Raw genomic sequence first — 17,248 nt, 5'->3', positions numbered from 1 at the left:
TCTTTCTGTGTTGACTTTCCTGTGTTGTGGCTCTTACTTACACTTCCTATTTCTTGGTTTATTCCATTGTTTTGATATAGGACATGTTGCAGTAGCTTCCTGAGAGACTGCATGTCTAAAAAGGCCTTATTTTGTCCTTACACTTAATCAGTAATGTTAAGTATTGAGTTTTAGCTTGGAAATTTTCCTTTAAAATTTTCAAGACGTTGCTTCGTTGTCTTTTAGCTTTGTGGGCCATTCTGATTCCTGAACCTTTGTGTGACATCTTTATTTATTTTTGTTTGTTTGTTTGTTTTTTCTCTATGAGCATTTTTAAAATCTTCTTACCCAGGATACTGACATTTCAGATGATGTGCCTTGATTGCAGGTCTGTTTTGTCCATTGAGCCGAGTATTTGGTGAGCCCTTTGATCTATAAACTCTTGTCTTTCAGTTCTGGGAAATTTTCTTACATTAGGTTTCTGCTAATTTCCTCCCCTGTGTTTTCTCTGTTCTTTCTAGAAATCCTATTCTAATTTTTGAAGTCCTGGACTGATCTTCTCATTTGTTTTTGTTTTTTTTCCTCTCCTATTTTCTCTTTATATTTTTGTTAAATTTTTGTGGGATGTATACTCAGTTCTTTGAATCCTCCTATTGATCTTTCCTTTCTGCTTTAATTTTTATTTCTAAGAGCTTGCTTTGTTGTTTAATGATTGTGTGTGTGTTTTAAATAGTATCCTGTTCTTGTTTCATGGATTCAGTATCTTCTCTCTCAGGATATTAAGGATTTTTAAAAAACGTTTTCATCTTCTTGCATTGCTTCTTTTAGCTTTCTCTTTCTTTCTGGTTTTTTTCTTTTTTGGTCTTTCTCGTGTTAAAGGCTTTCCTCAATAGTCTGGTGATCCTTGGCTGTCCATTCATCTTCAAGAGTGAGATAGTAAAAAGCTTTGCGGGTGGGGCTTCTTAACTTACTGTCTTAGGGTTCTCTAGAGAAACAGAAATGATGAATAGAGTTGAACAGAAGATTTCAAAGGGCAGATCAAGAAGACAAAGTAAAGTATTATAATAAAATGTGCAAAGACCTGGAGATAGAAAACCAAAACAGAAGAACACGCTTGGCATTTCTTAAGCTGGAAGAACTGAAAAAAAAAAATTCAAGCCTTGAGCTGCAATATTGAAGGATTCTACAGGGAAAATATTAAACAACACAGGAAGCATCAAAAGAAGATGGAAGGAATTCACAGAGTCACTGTATCAAAAAGAATTGGTCCATGTTCAACCATGTCAAGAGGGTAGCATATGATCAAGAATGTACTGAAAGAAGAGGTCCAAGCTGCACTGATGGCACTGGCAAAAAACAAGGCCTTCGGAATTGACAGAATACCAATTTAGATGTTTTAACAAACGGATACAGCAACGGAAGTGCTCATTCATCTATGCCAAGAAATTTGGAAAACAGCTACCTGGCCAACTGACTAGAAAAGATCCATATTTGTACCCATTCCAAAGAAAGGAGCTCCAACAGAATGTGGAAATTGCCAAACAATATCATTAATATCACACGCGAGTAAAATTTTGCTGAAGATCATTCAAAAACAGTTACAACAGTACATTGACAGGGAACTGCCAGAAATTCAAGCTGGATACTAGGGATATCATTGCTGATGTCAGATGGAGCCTGGCTGAAAGCAGAGAATACCAGACAGATGTTTACCTTTGTTCTATTGACTATGCAAAAGCATTTGACTGTGTGGATCATAACAAATTATAGATAACATAGAGAAGAATGGGAATTCCAGAACACTTAAATTGTGCTCATGAGGAACCTTTACATAGATCAAGAGGCAGTTGTTTGCACAGAACAAGGGGATACTGATTGGTTTAACGTCAGGAAAGGTGTGCATCAGGGTTGTATCCTTTTACCATAGCTATTCAGTCTGTATGCTGAGCAAATAATCCGAGAAGCTGGACTATATGAAGAAGAATGGGGCATCAGGATTGGAGGAAAACTCATTAACAACCTATGTTATGCAGATGACACAACCTTACTTGCTGAAAGTGAGGAGGACTTGAAGCACTTACTGGTGAAGATCAGAGACCACAGCCTACAGTATGGATTACACCTCAACATAAAGATAACAAAAATCCTCACAACTGGACCAATAAGCAATGTCATATAAACAGAGAAAAGATTGAAGTTGTCAAGGATTTCATTTTGCCTGGATCCACAATCAATGTCCATGGAAGCAGCAGTCAAGAAATCAGCTGACTCATTGCATTGGGCAAATCTGCTGCAAGAGTTCTCTTTAAAGTGTTAAAAAGCAAAGATGTCCCTTTAAGGACTAAGGTGCACCTGTCCCAAGCCTTGATATTTTCAGTTGCCTCATATGCATGTGCAAGCTGGACAATAAGGAAGACTGAAGAGTTGATGCCTTTGAATTATAGTGTTGGCGAAGAATATTGAATATACCATGGACTGCCAGAAGAAGGAACAAATCTGTCTCGGAAGAAGTACAGCCAGAATGCTCATTAGAAGCAAGGATGGTGAGACTTCATCTCACATACTTGAGACATGTTATCAGGAGAGACCAGACCCTGGAGAAGGACATCATGCTTAATAAAATAGAGGGTCCGCGAAAAAAAGGAAGACCCTCAACAGAATGGATTGACACAGTGGCTACAACAATGGGCTCAAACACAGTAACAACTGTGAGGATGGTGCAGGACCGGGCAGTATTTCATTCTGTTGTACATAGGGTTGCTATGAGTTGGAGTCGACTCGACGGCACCTAACAACAAGAGAAACAGAACTAGTAAGATAGATATATAGAGAGATTATGGGGGACTGGCAAGTCCAAAAGAGCCCCGGTGGTGCAGTGGCTAAAGTGCTCAGCTGCCAACGGAAAGGTCAGCAGTTCAAAATCACTAGCTGCTCCACAGGAGAAAGATGTGGCAGTCTGCTTCCATAAAGCTTTACAGCCTTGAAGACCCTGTGGGGCAGTTCTACTCTGTCCTGTAAGGTTGCTGTGAATTGGAATTGACTCAGTGGCAATGGGTTTGTTTTGCTTTGGCCAGTCAAGTAACAGGATGGAGATTCCTGTAGTCTTGTGTCCCAAAATTTGTAGATCAGGTGACAGGAAGAATTCTGGCAGTAAGTTTGTTTATAGTCAGGAGGCAGAATACACCATAGGGAAAGCTTCCTTTTTGCTTTTTAAGTCTTCAGCTGATTGACTGAAGCCCACCCACATTATGGAAGGCAATCCTAAGGCCAACTAATGTAATCACATACAACTGCTTCATAACAGCAACTAGACTAGTGTTTGAGCCAGCAGCTTGGTACCGTGGCCTAACCAAGTTGACACGTAAAATTAACCATCACACTTAGTATAGGGTAATTGTGGCTAAACCTTTTCATTGGGGAACTCCAGCTGTTATCTTTCGGATTTTTCTCTTTGGTTGGTCATATTCTCCAGAGAAGCATCTTCCAACTCCTGGCTAGAGGTTAATAAGCCTAGTGTTACAAGCCAGTGTTTTTGAGAGCTGTTGGGGAAGGAGCTGGAGTCTCAGTGCTCAGTTTGTAGACTTTCACTTAATGCCTTGTAAACTTTCACTTAATCTCTGTTTTTGATCCAGAATACTTACTCTCAGATGTGGCTGATGTCCCTGACCCAGAGCTCATCTAGTTTATCCTCTCTAAAGAAAAGTCTTCTGCCAGGCTTGGGTAGGGAGAGTCAGCCAGCTGTAGGATATGTGGGAGAGGAGGTCTACTTCCTAAACATTCTACTAATCCTCCAGTTTTCAGCTCCACTTTCACCATCACTTTGAATTACCTGGTTTTACTAATCCCAAATCCTTTTTAGGTTTCTGCTGTACAAGTCTAGTTTCAATTTCCATAGTTCGTTTTTTTTCTCCTTTCTTGTCGCCTTTGTTCTCGTGGGTTTATGCTTCTTTTAAAAAAATCTCTTTACTCCTATTTTACTGGTGTTTGCTGTGGAATAGAGGTAAATGCATGTGTTTAATTTTTAACTGGAGACCTTACTGGCCTCCTTTCCCCAGCCTTACCCCAGTCTAATTCATCTTCTCTGCTGCCAGAGTGATCTTGATAAAATGATACTTTGTTCTAATTGTCTCTATTAAAACCCTTCAGTAGTTCCTATTGCCCAAAGATAAAGTCTTTCTTTGCATAATATACAAAGCACCCTGTATAATCTAACCACCTACCTGTTCTCCAGCATCATCTTTTATTTACAGCACTACTTTTTAAAAGTATGTATGATTTTAAAAGCATCCACTCTTACATTTTCCTCTATGTTTTTGGCTGTTTGGTTTCTAATGCCTAGAGAAACCCACTCCATCATTGTCTGCTGCTAGCTGCTCCATGTCAAGATCTAGTTTAATAGCCCTCTCTTCTAAGAAGCCTTCCTTGACTCACCATGCAAACAGAGTTGATTATCCCCTTCTTTATATCCATTCTATGTTCCATATGCTATATTGTTAGCATTTATCATACAATATTGCTCGATGAATAATTTATAAGGATCAGCACAAAGTTGGTTCCTATGAGGTGGAGGTTAAAGATGTCCAAATGTCCAGCTCTTCCAAGCTGTTGTACCACTCCGTCATCTCTACATGAACTACTCCCTCTCTCCTAGTACTCTCCCTCCTGTCTTTGGGTTCCCTAATTTGCTGCAAAGTCTCACAGAACTCATGAACCATATAAAGGAAATGGCTCACGCATTTGTGGAGGCTGGCAAGTTCCAAATTTGTGGGTCAGGATAGGCTTCTCCTGATCTACTTGGCTGCAGGAGCTGAACTCAAACCTGCAGTTCAGACCACAGGCTGCTGGCTCACAAGCCTGCAGAAGCTGGCGAATCAGGTCACATGATAGACCACCAGCCCAAGGGGCTGTGAAGACTGGCAAATCCCAGAATCGGCAGGTCAGACAGCAGGTCTCTGAGGAGGCCAATTGATCACAAACCGGACGTGGGATCTAGATGCAGAGAGAGCCTCACCAGGACACACACATATATCTTAGGTACAGACCACACCCCAGGGAAGGGCATAACTTTAGTAAGGGCAGGGCTTCAGTCACACCCTCCTATAAGGCTTCAACCCAAGGCACACCTTACACCACTCCTGTCTCATCAACACGTAGAAGTCTGGATCTACAACACATAAAATGAAGGACAACCACATAATACTGGGAATCATGGCCTAGCCAAGATGACATATAACCCCAACCATCACAGGTTCCATATACTTTATTTACATAGTCCCACTCAATCATTGTGTGTGAGTCACAAAGACCATGGCTAGAAGGGCCATATTAAGTAATTCATTGCACTGAAATTGCAGTTACTTATTTCATGTTTGTCTCCCTACTAGAATTTGAGCACCCTGATAATAGAGAGAGGCCTAGTGGCATAGTGGTAAAGAGCTACAGCTGCTAATGAAAAGGTTGGCAGTTCGAATCTACCAGCTACTCCTTGGAAAACCTATGGGGCAGTTCTACTCTGTCTATAGGGACACTATGAGTTGGAATCGACTAGATGGCAATGGATTTGATGATAGAGATTATATCTTAATTTATTATCTCTGTATCTTCAGAATTTAGCAATACCTGGCATGAACTTGTAGTCCAGTGTGTGTTTTTAATGTATTCGTCCCTTGCTGTATATACAGCACACTGTACTTTTGATGGAGAAGAGGTACAAAATTAACAGACATGTGTACATGCCCTCTCTTCTATATTATGAAATATTTTACATTTTAATGTCTTTTAAATATTTCATTATGTGGATAGACCATAGTTTATTTAATGAATGCCTCATTGTTAGGTGTTTGTTAATATTCCTACCTTTTGCTATTTTAAATGGTGTTGTAGTGAACACTTGTTGTTCTTGTGTGTCATCAAGTCAATTCTGGCTCATAGCAACCCTATAGGACAGAATAGAACTGCCCATAGGATTTCCTAGGATGTAATCTTTACGAGAGGGGCCATAACTCATCTCATAGTTTGTTGTACTATGATGGCCTGCATGTTGCTGTGATGCTGGAAGCTACACCACTGGTATTTCAAATACCGGCAGATCCACACATCGTGGACAGGTTTCAGCGAAGCTTCCTGACTAAAACAGACTGGGAAGAAGGACCTGGTGATCTACTTCTAGAAAATTGGCCAGTGAAAACCTTATGAATATCAGCAGAACATTGTCTGCTATGGTGCTGGAAGATGAGGCCCTCAGGTTGGAAGGCATTCAAAATATGCCAAGGGAAGAGCTGCCTCCTCAAAATAGAGTTGATCTTAATGATGTGGTTGGAGTAAAGCTTTCAGGACCTGCATTGGCTGATGTGGCATGACTCAAAATGAGAAGAAATAGCTATAAACATTTGTTAATAATTGAAATGTGGAATGTACGAAGTATGAATCTAAGAAAATTAGAAGTCGTCAAAAATGAAATGGAATGCATAAACGTTGATATCCTAGGTATTAGTGAGCTGAAATGGACTGGTAATGGCCATTTTGAATTGAAAAACCATATGGCCTATTATGCTGTGAATGACAAATTGAAGAGAAATGGCATCACATTCATCATCAAAAACACCATTTCCAGATCTATCCTGAAGTACAGTGCTGACACTCATAGAATAATATCCATATGCCTACAGGGAAGACCAGTTAATATGACTGTTATTCAAATTCATGCATCAGCCACTAATGCCAAAGATGAAGAAATTGAACATTTTTACCAACTTCAGTCTGAAATTGATCAAACAGGCAATCAATATGAGTTGATAATTACTGGTGATTGGAATGTGAAAGTTGGAAACAAGGAAGAAAGGCCAGTAGTTGGAAAATATGGACTTTGTGATAGAAACAACGCAGGAGAATGCATGATAAATTTTGCAAGACCAACAGCCTATTCAAAAAAACTACCTTTTTCTAAGAACATAAACTGCAACTATACACATGGACCTTACCGGATGGAATACGCAGGAATCAAATCGACTACATCTGTGGGAAGAGACAATGGAGAAGCTCAGTATCATCAGTCAGAACAAGGCCAGGGCCCACTGTGGAATAGACCATCAGTTGCTTGTATGCATGTTCAAGTTGAAGCTGAAGAAAGTTAGAACAAGTCCACAAGAGCCAAAGTACATCCTCGAGTATATCCCACCTGAACTTAGAGACCATCTCAAGAATAGTTTCGATGCATTAAACACTAATGACAGAAGGCCAGGTGAGTTGTGGGATGACATCCAGGACATACATGAAGAAAGCAAAAGGTCATTAAAGAGATAGGAAAGAAAGATCAAAATGAATGTTAGAAGAGACTCTGAAACTTGCTCTTGAACGTAGAGTAGTAAAAGCAAATGCAAGAAATGATGAAATAAAAGAGCTGAACGGGAGATTTTAAAAGGCGGCTGAAGAAGACAAAGTAAAGTATTATAATGACATGTGCAAAGACTTGGAGTTAGAAAACCAAAAGGGAAGAATACCCTTAGTGTTTCACAAGCTGAAAGAACTGAAGAAAAATTCAAGCCTCGAGTTGCAATATTGAAGGATCCTATGGGGAAAATATTGAATGACACAGGAAGCATTAACAGAAGATGAAAGGAATACAAAGTAACTTTACCAAAAAGAATTGGTTGACGTTCAACTATTTCAGGAGGCAGCATATGATCAAGAACCAATGGTATTGAAGGAAGAAGTCCAAGCTGCACTGAGGGCATAGGCAAAAAACAAGGCTTCGGGAATAGAGGGTAATACCAATTGAGATATTTCAACAAATGAATGCAACACCGGAAGCGTGTGCTTGGCTATGCCAAGAAATTTAGAAAACAGCTACCTGGCCAACCACCTGGAAGAGATGTATATTTGTGCCCATTCCAAAGAATGGTGATCCAACAGAATTCAGAAATCATCAAACAATTATTAATATCAGACGCAAGTAAAATTTTGTTGAATTCAAAAATGGCTGTAGTAGTACATCGACAGAGAACTGCCAGAAATTCATGCCTGATTTAGAAAAAGTCGTGGAACCAGGGATATCATTGCTGATGTCAGATGGACCATGGCTGAAAGCAGAAAATACTAGAAACACATTTACCTGTGTTTTACTGATGATGTGAACACGTTGGACTGTGTGGATCATAGCAAATTATGGATAACATTGTGAAGAATGGGAATGCACAGACACTTAATCGTGCTCATGAGGAACCTGCACATACCCCAATAGGCAGTTGTTCAAAGAGAACAAACAAGGGGATATTGTGTGGTTTAAAATCAGGGAAGGTATGTGTTTGGGGTGTATTATTTCACCATTTTTTTTATTCAATCTAGATGTTGTCGTCAGGTGCCTTCAAGTTGGTTCCAACTCATAGCGACCCTATGTACAACAGAGCAAAACACTGCCCAGTCCTTTGCCTTCCTCACAATCCTTGTTGCACTTGAGCCCATTGTTGCAGCCCCTGTGTCAATCCATCTCATCGAGGGTCTTCCTCTTTTTCGCCGACCCTCTACTTTATCAAGCATGATGTCCCTCTCCAGGGACTAATCCCTCCTGATAACATATCCAAAATATGTGAGACATGGTCTCACTATCCTTGCTTCTAAGGAGCATTCTGGTTGTACTTCTTCCAAGAGAGATTTGCTCCTTCTCCTGGCAGTCCACGGTATGTTTAGTATTCTTCATCAACACCAGAATTCAAAGGCATCAATTCTCCTTTGGTCTTTCTTATTCATAGTCCAGCTTTCACATGCATATGACGTAATTGAAAACACCATGGCTTGGGTGAGGTGTGCCTTAGTCTTTTTCTTAGTCATCTAGTGCCGCTGTAACAGAAATACCACAAATGGATGGCTTTAACAAAGAGAAATTTATTTTCTCACAGTCTAGTAGGCTACAAGTACAAACTTAGAGCATCAGCTCCAGGGGAAGTCTTTCTCTGTGGGCTCTAGAGGAAGGTCCTTGTCAGCAATATTCCCCTGGATTAGGAGCTTCTCAGCACAGGAACCTCTGATCCAAAGAACGTGCTCTGCTCCCAGCTCTGCATTCTTGGTGGTATGAGGTCCCCCTATCTCTCTGCTTGCCTCTCTCTTTCATATCTCAAAAGAGATTGCCTCAAGACACAATCCTATCTTGTAGCTTGAGTCCTGCCTCACCAACACAACTGCTGCCTATTCCACCTCATCAACATCATAAAGGTAGGATTTACAGCACATAGGAAAATCACGTCAGATTTCAGAATGGTAGACAATCACACCATACTGGAAATCATGGCCTAGCCCAATCAATACACATATTTTGGGGGGACACAATTCAATCCATGACAGTCTTCAAGGTGACATCCTTGCTTTTCAACATTTTAAAGAGGTCTTTTGCAGTAGATTTGCCCAATGCAATGCGCCTTTTTATTTCTTGACTGCTGCTTCCATGGGTGTTGATTGTGGATCCAAGTAAAGTGAAATCCTTGACAACTTCAATCTTTTCTCTGCTTATAATGATATTGCTTATTGGTCCTGTAGTGAGGACTTTTGTTTTCTTTATGTCGAGGTATAATCCATACTGAAGTCTGTGGTCTTTGGTCTTCATCAGTAAGTGCTTCAAGTCCTCTTTACTTTCAGCAAGCAAGGTTATGTCATCTGCATAACACAGGTTGTTACTGAGTCTTCCGCCAATCTTGATGTCCCATTCTTCATAGAGTCCAGCTTCTTGGATTATTTGTTCAGCATACAGATTGAATAGCTATGGTGAAAGGCTACAACCCTGATGCACACCTTTCCTGACTTTAAACCATGCTGTATCCCGTTGTTCTGTATGAATGACTGCCTCTTAGTATAAGTACAGGTTCGTCATGAGCACAATTGAGTGTTCTAGAATCCCCCTTCTTCACAATGTCATTCATAATTTGTTGTGATCCACGCAGTCCAATGCCTTTGCATAGTCAATAAAACACAGGTAAAAATCTTTTTGGTATTCTCTGCTTTCAGCCAGGCTCTATCTGACATCAGCAATGATATCCCTGATCCCATGTCCTCTTCGGAATCCAGCTTGAATTTCTGGCAGTTCCCTGCCGATATAGTGCTGCAGCTGCTTTTGAATGATCTTCAACAAAATTTTACTTGTGTCTGATATTAATGATATTGTTTGATAATTTCTGCATTCTGTTGGATCACCTTTCTTGGGAATAGGAATAAATATGGATCATTCCAGCCAGTTAGCCAAGTAGCTGTCTTCCGAATTTTTTGGCATAGACGAGTGAGCAGTTCCAGCAGTGCATCTATACGCTGAGCAAATAATCCAAGAAACTGGACTATAGGAAGAAGAATGTGGCATCAGGAGTAGAGGAAGACTCGCTAACAACCTGTGATACACAGATGACACAACCTTGCTTGCAGAAAGCCAAGAGGACTTGAAACACTTATTGATGAAGATCAAAGACTACAGCATTCAATACGGATTATACAAAAAATCTCACAACTGTACCCATAAGCAACATGATAAATGGAGAAAAGAGCGAAGTTGTCAAGGATTTCATTTTACTTGGGTCCACAATCAACACCCATGGAAGCAGCAATCAAGAAATCAAATGATGTATGGCACTGGGCAGATCTGTTGCAAAAGACCTCTTTAAAGTGTTCAAAAGCAAAATGTTTCTTTGAGGACTAAGGTGGGCCTGACCCAGGCCATGGTATTTTCAGTCACCTCATATGTATACGAAAGCTGAACAATAAATAAGGTTGATCGAAGAAGAATTGATGCCTTTTAGTTATGGTATTGGCCAAGATTATTGAATATACCATGGGCTGCCAGAAAAAAAAAAAAACAAATCTCTCTTGGAGGAAATACATCTAGAATGCTCCTTAGAAGTGAATATGGCGAGAATTCATCTCACGTATGTCCCTGGAGAAGGACATCATGCTTGGTAAAGTACAGGGTCAGTGAAAAAAAGTGAGCCCCTCAATGAGACGGATTGACAGAGTGGCTGCAATAATGGGCCAAAATATACCAACGATTGTGAGGATGGCTCAGAACTGGGTAGTGTTTTCATTCTGCTGTATGTAGGATTGCTGTGAGTCGAAACTGACTCAGCAGCACCTAACAACAACAAATCTTTATGAGAGCAGATTGCTAGGTCTTTTTTCCCGAGAAAAAGCTGGTGGGTTTGAACTGCCAACCTTTCAGTTAATAGCCCAGTGCTTAACAATTGTGCCACCAGCGCTCCTTGTACTGTACATAAACAAAACAAAACAAAAAAACACACACACACGCACACATTTCTGTTGAGTCAATGACAACTCCTAGCGACCCTGTAGAAGGACAGAGTAGATTACAGCCTTGGAAATCCTATGGGGCAGTTCTACTGTGTCCTACAGGGTCACTATGAGTCGGAATTGACACAGCAGCAATGGGTTTTTGTTTGTTTGATTAGAGTTGTGTAACCACCACACTATCCACTTTTTAGAACGTTTCTGTCACCCAGAAACATTCCTTCTTGCTCATTTGTGGCTGATTTCTTACCCCAAGCCCCAGCAGCCATTATCTACTTTCTGTCTTAATTGAATTGCCTTTCCTAGAGATTTCATATAAATGGAAGCATATGTAACCTTTTATGTCCGGCTTCTTTCACTTGTAACGTTTTCGAGTTTCATCCATGTTGTCATAGTTATCAGTAATTCCTTTGTAATTTTATGTATCTTGTCTATTTCTACAAAAATAGTATACTGGAATCTTGATAGGGATTCCACTGAATCTGTAGATCAATTTGTGGAGATTTGCTATCTAAACAACAGTGAGTCTTCCAGTTCATGAACATGTAAGGTCGCTCCTTTATTTAGATCTGCTTTAGTTTCTCTTAACAGTATTGTCTAGTTTTCAGTGTACAGTTGTCTTGGGCTGGGTTCTCTAGAGGAACAAAACAGTGAAACATATATATATATATATATATATAAACCAAACCAAACTGATTGCCATCAAGTCGATTCATAAATATATAGAGAGAGAACAATTTAATTCAGGGAAATGGCTCACACAGTTGAGGAGCCTGGAAAGTCCCAAATCTGTGTGTCAGACATCAGGCTTCTTCTGACTCACATGGTTGCAGGGGCTGACTCACATGGCTGCAGGGGCTGACAAACTCGAAATCAGCAGGTCAGATGTCAGGCTGCTGGCTCGCAGGGTTGCAGGAGCTGACAGATCCCAAAATTTGAAGGTTAGGTGGCAGGCTGTTGGCTCACATTCCAAGAACTGGAGGTCAGATGATGATGAATCAGATACAAGATCCAGAGCAATAGTAAGCCTTGCTGGAACATCCATTTATATACTGGGTGCAGGCTACACCGCCCAAGGAGACTCCCCCTTTCAACTGATTGGATGCTTAAAAAGCAGATCTCATCATGGAAATGATCGCATTACATCAGATCTCATCATGGAGATGATTACATAATGGAAGAGCAATCAGTCCAATGTTTGCCAAACCACTGAGAATCATAGCCAAGTTAACACATAACATTAACCATCACAGTCCACCCCATGTCAACTTGGTACCTGTACACATCTCCTTAAACCATACATAATCTCTAAATAATGACAGTTATAAAGTCATACTTGTGCCTAACGTGATACAACTAACAAGTACATCTGAAAATGCACTAGCCCCGTTTACATTTTATATTTTATAATAATGGGATAAGGGAGTGAAAAAATGAAAATATTTGATATATATATGTGTGTATATGTATACATGTGTGTATATACACACGCATGTATAATAAAACAAGGAAGAAATGGTCATAACAATTACAGTTCTCATTTCTACAACTGATCACATGGTCGTAACTGGTATTTAGAACTACCTTCTTCCACCACCCATTGAGTATTCCCTTTGCCCTTAGCTGGTCATGGTTCTTTGCCTGGTGGAGTGACTTACCTTCATACCTGAAGGATATGGGCCATTAGTATTCATGTCAGAATTGAGTTGCTCTAGTTTTCCATTGACCAATCACAGGGTATGGTAGTACTAAGAGACACCCTATGGGATCTCCTGTATTCCAGACATGTTCTTCATTATCTTCTTTATGTAATACCAATCTGATTTCCCTTGGGTAATCGGGATCAAGCACACCAGCCAATATGGTAACTCCCTTCTTTGCCTGTTGATCCAGAGGCATGAGGAGCCCAAAGTGACTGGGTGGCATTCTTAACTTCCAGTTCAGTGGAATCAGTGATGTGTCTCCTGGTGGGAGCATTCCTCCCTTTGGAACTAAGACCTCTAGACCCACAGAGCATAGGGCTGTGGGGACAGGAAGCAAAAAATTTGCAAGTGGGTCACTAGGGGTAACAGTGAGTGGTGCCATTCCCATTTCCACCCTACTCCTGGCACCAGATGTCTTAGGCTGGGTTCTCTAGAGGAGCAAAACCAGTGAAACTTACATGTATATACAGAGAGAGAGATAGATAAGCTTAATTTGTTAAGATTATTCCTAAGTTTTTTCGTTCTTTTTGATGCTATTGTGAATAGAATTGTTTTCTTAATTTCATTTTCAGATTGTTACAGTGCAGTTATTTTTAAATGACAAAATGTATGTTTTTCCAAGTTTTGGCCGTTACTGTTATTTTACTTCTAGGATCATATATAATGTATTAGGCCTGCAGGAATCAATCACTGACACTTAACATAGGAAAAGAACTCTTGGCATGAAGTGCTTAGGTGTAATTTTTGCCCTTTTAGAATGAAAGCCCTAAAAAATGTAAAGTATATTAACACAGAAATAGTCCTGGAAATTCAATTCAAAGACATGACAAAATGTTTATAGTAAGGCTCAATTAATAATGCTGACTTGTGTTTCTCGGCATTTTATCGATTTTTGTTATTTTTATAAATGTACTCCTTTGCATTTAATATATAAACAAATATCAATCAGCAAGTTAGTAGATTGTGCTTATGTTGACACTTCTGGCCTCAAGTTAATGGTTTGCTGTAGTGCTCATTTGTGCTTCTGTCACATTAAAAAAAATGTTATTTAGGGGGACAAAATTGCATCCCACAGTTAGTTATTACAACAAAAAGATTTGTTTTCTCAAGTTCAACATACATGGGTTTGCTAGCCCTTTAGTAGACAGCAGCCATTATTTAAATCACTTGTTGTTACATCATGACCTTACAGAATGCCTGTAGGTTATAACGTAGGATAAGGTGTTATACTTCAAAAATGGAATACATTGGGGCTTTGGAGAAGATTAAAATACATTGTTTTACATTTTAAGTTTTTATCTCATAAAGTTTTTCTTAAATCTTGGATACCAGTTATTGTTTAGCCACTAATAAGCATTAATGGACAGCAATACAAATGATCAAGTGTATTTGTGCATGGTAACAGAAAAACTCAGATTATCATGCTCACTTCAGCAGCTTGTTTTTACTAGCCAGAAGTTACTATTTTACATAATAAAGTTAATGATGTTTTGTAGTGCTCTGTCCCTGTGAAAATTTAAGAAACAATGAATTAAATAAATCATTAGAAGGGAACCTAAATGCAAATATAGTGTACTAATTTGCTCATGGGTAGCTAAAAAATCCGTTGCCATCAAGTCGCTTCCAACTCCTAATGACCATGTAGGATAGAGTAGAACTGTCTCATAGGGTTTCCAAGGAGCAGATGGTAGATTCAAACTGCCAATCTTTTGGTTAGCAGCCATAGCTCTTAACCACTATGCCCACCAGGGCTCCGTAGGTAGCTATGACCCACCAAAATCTACACTCCAAATTCAGTGACCACCCTGTATGGATGGCACTGTTAAGCTATGATGAGTAAAAAGCAGTTAACACTTCTCTCCAACCAGACATAAATGTCAAGTAGACAGTTATTTACATGAAAGCTAAGGAGAGCAGATAAAGAACAATCTTGTCCACTGTTTTCAAAGTTTCCAAACAAATGGGTATTTTTCCTGTTCTGTATTTTTCTCAAACTTAAAGCTATTAAAATTGATATGTAAAGTCATGTGTTGATGGGAGAATGTAAGTTACTGTGTTCCTGGGATATCTTGACCTCAGATTAATGATTGCATGACTTTTTCCTCTGTAGGTTTTCTGGAAAGGAAGGTAGAAGAGGTGACACAGGTTTTCGAGGATTGTCGTCGCAAGGAGCAAGAACGCAATGTCAGGATTGCTTTTGACTGAATGACCATATCTTCAGCATGTTGTTTTTGAATTATTCATTACCTATAAGTTCTGAGGAGTCTAGGGTAGTGTTTGCAGTTATTGTCTAATTTTTGGTTGTAATAAATGTGTGTGTGTGTGTGTGTGATTTTCTCCCATTCAAATATTGTGTTGTTGAGAATTTGACTTTTAAAGTTAGAAATCTAAACTATAAAAACCAAAAAGCAAACCCAGTGCCACTGAGTTGATTCTGACTCATAGCGACCCTATATTAGCCCCTTTATCTGGGCAGCAAACTATCAGGTGTTGACTCCATGTGTGCAGTTTGAATCTTACTCTCCTAGATTCCACGTACTACCACCAACACACATGATCCTTCTCACTCTAACCAAACCATAGGGAAATGTTTATCTAAAAGTAAATGCCAACCAATTTTTACTGGGTGCCTATTACGTTCAGTGTATAGTGCTAGATACGGTAAATTCTCTCTCCTGAAAGGAACTTACTCTCTAGTTTCAGATATAATTAATGCTAGTATATATAAAAACAATATAGACATACAAAAGAGTGTGTTATGAATTAAAGATAGTGTGCTGTAGAAATTTAGAGAAGGGAAAAGAGTTATGGTAGTTTGGGGACTTGACTTAGTTTTAAAAAGGTACAGTTCGGTTTTGATCAAGGACCCTGTAGCTAGATCCTGATCAAAAGGAGGAGAAATGTGGAACAGAGTTTCAAATTTTTATAAAAAACCAGACTCATTGGAACCATTGAGACTGGGGGGACCCCTGAATCTATTGCCCCGAGATAATCTTTAAGCCTTGAACCGAAACTATTCCATGAATTCATCTTTAAACTACAGTTTAGCTCAAATAGTGAAGAATGTTTGTGTTGAGCAGTGCAGTCTTCTAAAGAATTATCTATATGAGAACAAATCGACAACAGTAAATCTAAAACACAGAAGAAGTTTAGGGGACAGAGTTTAAGTTACTGGTGGTGAAACAATATGAGTAGAGATAGCAAGAATGACAACACAATGCAAAGAATGTGACCAATGTCACTGAGCTGTACATGTAAGAATGTTGAGTGGGTATGTGTATTGTTACGTACATTTCCACCATGAATTTTTAAAAAGGGTGTGGTTCAGGCAATTCAATTATTTTTAATGTATGGCTACCCTGATGTTTTACTTGGTTTTAGCACATGATTTATAGTTGTTGGGTTTTGTGTATTTATTTGTTTTTAAAGAAAAAGCCTTGTTCTTAGCTTTCGAACAGCCTGGTCTCTTGTGTTTCATGTTTTACCTAAGTCATAAATAAAGATGATAGTCTGAAAAAATAAAAGTATAAAGCCAAAATAAACTACTTAAAGGTTTTCGAGTGACTAGAGCTTAGTTGCCTATAATTCTTGAGCTGAATTTCTGTTGTGCTGACTGCACTTGACCATCCTGAAGAGTGCACATTGCAGGAAGAAAATGTATTAGTGATTTTCATGACCTTAGAAGAAGACATCCACCAGGCGTTCCTTGGAAACCCTATGGAGCAGTTCTACTCTGTCCTATAGGGTTACTGTGAATCAGAATCGACTCAACGGCAACAGGTTTGGGGTTTTTTTTTTTGTTTTTTTTTTTTTTTGGTTTTAGGAGAAGAGAGAATGTCCTGACCTCTTTTTTCCTACCCAAACTTTTCAAAGAAGCAGCTTCTCATCAGGTAAGTTGTTGTCAGCACTCAAAATCATAGAATGTGAAAATAATCCATAGACAGTTGACTGTTGTGGATGATTTCTGTAGGTAAACACAGCTTTTGAGTATAATCTTGAGTAGTCTCTAGTTTTGAGTCTCATTATTACTATTCTACCACAAAGACATTTTCTCCAAGTTGCTTTTGGAGATTTAACTCTTGTAAAGTAGCCTGTGCATAAGTTAAGTTTCACATTCAGTAAAGAGAATATAGTGTATTGGAGGAGACACTGGTTCTAGTCATATCCCTGCCTCATTAGATGGGAAAATAAGTTCATCTTGGGCATCATCTTTTGCCTACAAGATAAGAGCCAGACTATATTAGGTTTTTCCCAACTGTTTTGTGAGAAGAAACGAGTTTTCACTTCTCTAA

General features: G+C 39.2%; 1 protein-coding gene across 1 annotated transcript in view; it reads left to right on the top strand.

Moving 5' to 3' along the window:
* Positions 1-16,608, top strand: part of NUP62CL (nucleoporin 62 C-terminal like) — a 108,536-nt gene extending 91,928 nt beyond the window's left edge. Inside the window, exon 12 of the mRNA XM_010594735.3 lies at positions 15,067-16,608. Coding sequence (XP_010593037.1) covers positions 15,067-15,161 — 95 coding nt within the window. The 3' untranslated portion in view covers positions 15,162-16,608. The remainder of the gene's footprint in view (positions 1-15,066) is intronic.
* Positions 16,609-17,248: the final 640 nt, after the last annotated feature.

The sequence above is a fragment of the Loxodonta africana genome, chromosome X, assembly GCF_030014295.1.
Source record: "Loxodonta africana isolate mLoxAfr1 chromosome X, mLoxAfr1.hap2, whole genome shotgun sequence".
Classification (NCBI taxonomy): Eukaryota; Metazoa; Chordata; class Mammalia; order Proboscidea; family Elephantidae; genus Loxodonta; species Loxodonta africana.
The sequence above is the reverse complement of the archived record's forward strand: the minus strand, read 5'-3'. Positions and strand labels throughout refer to the sequence as shown.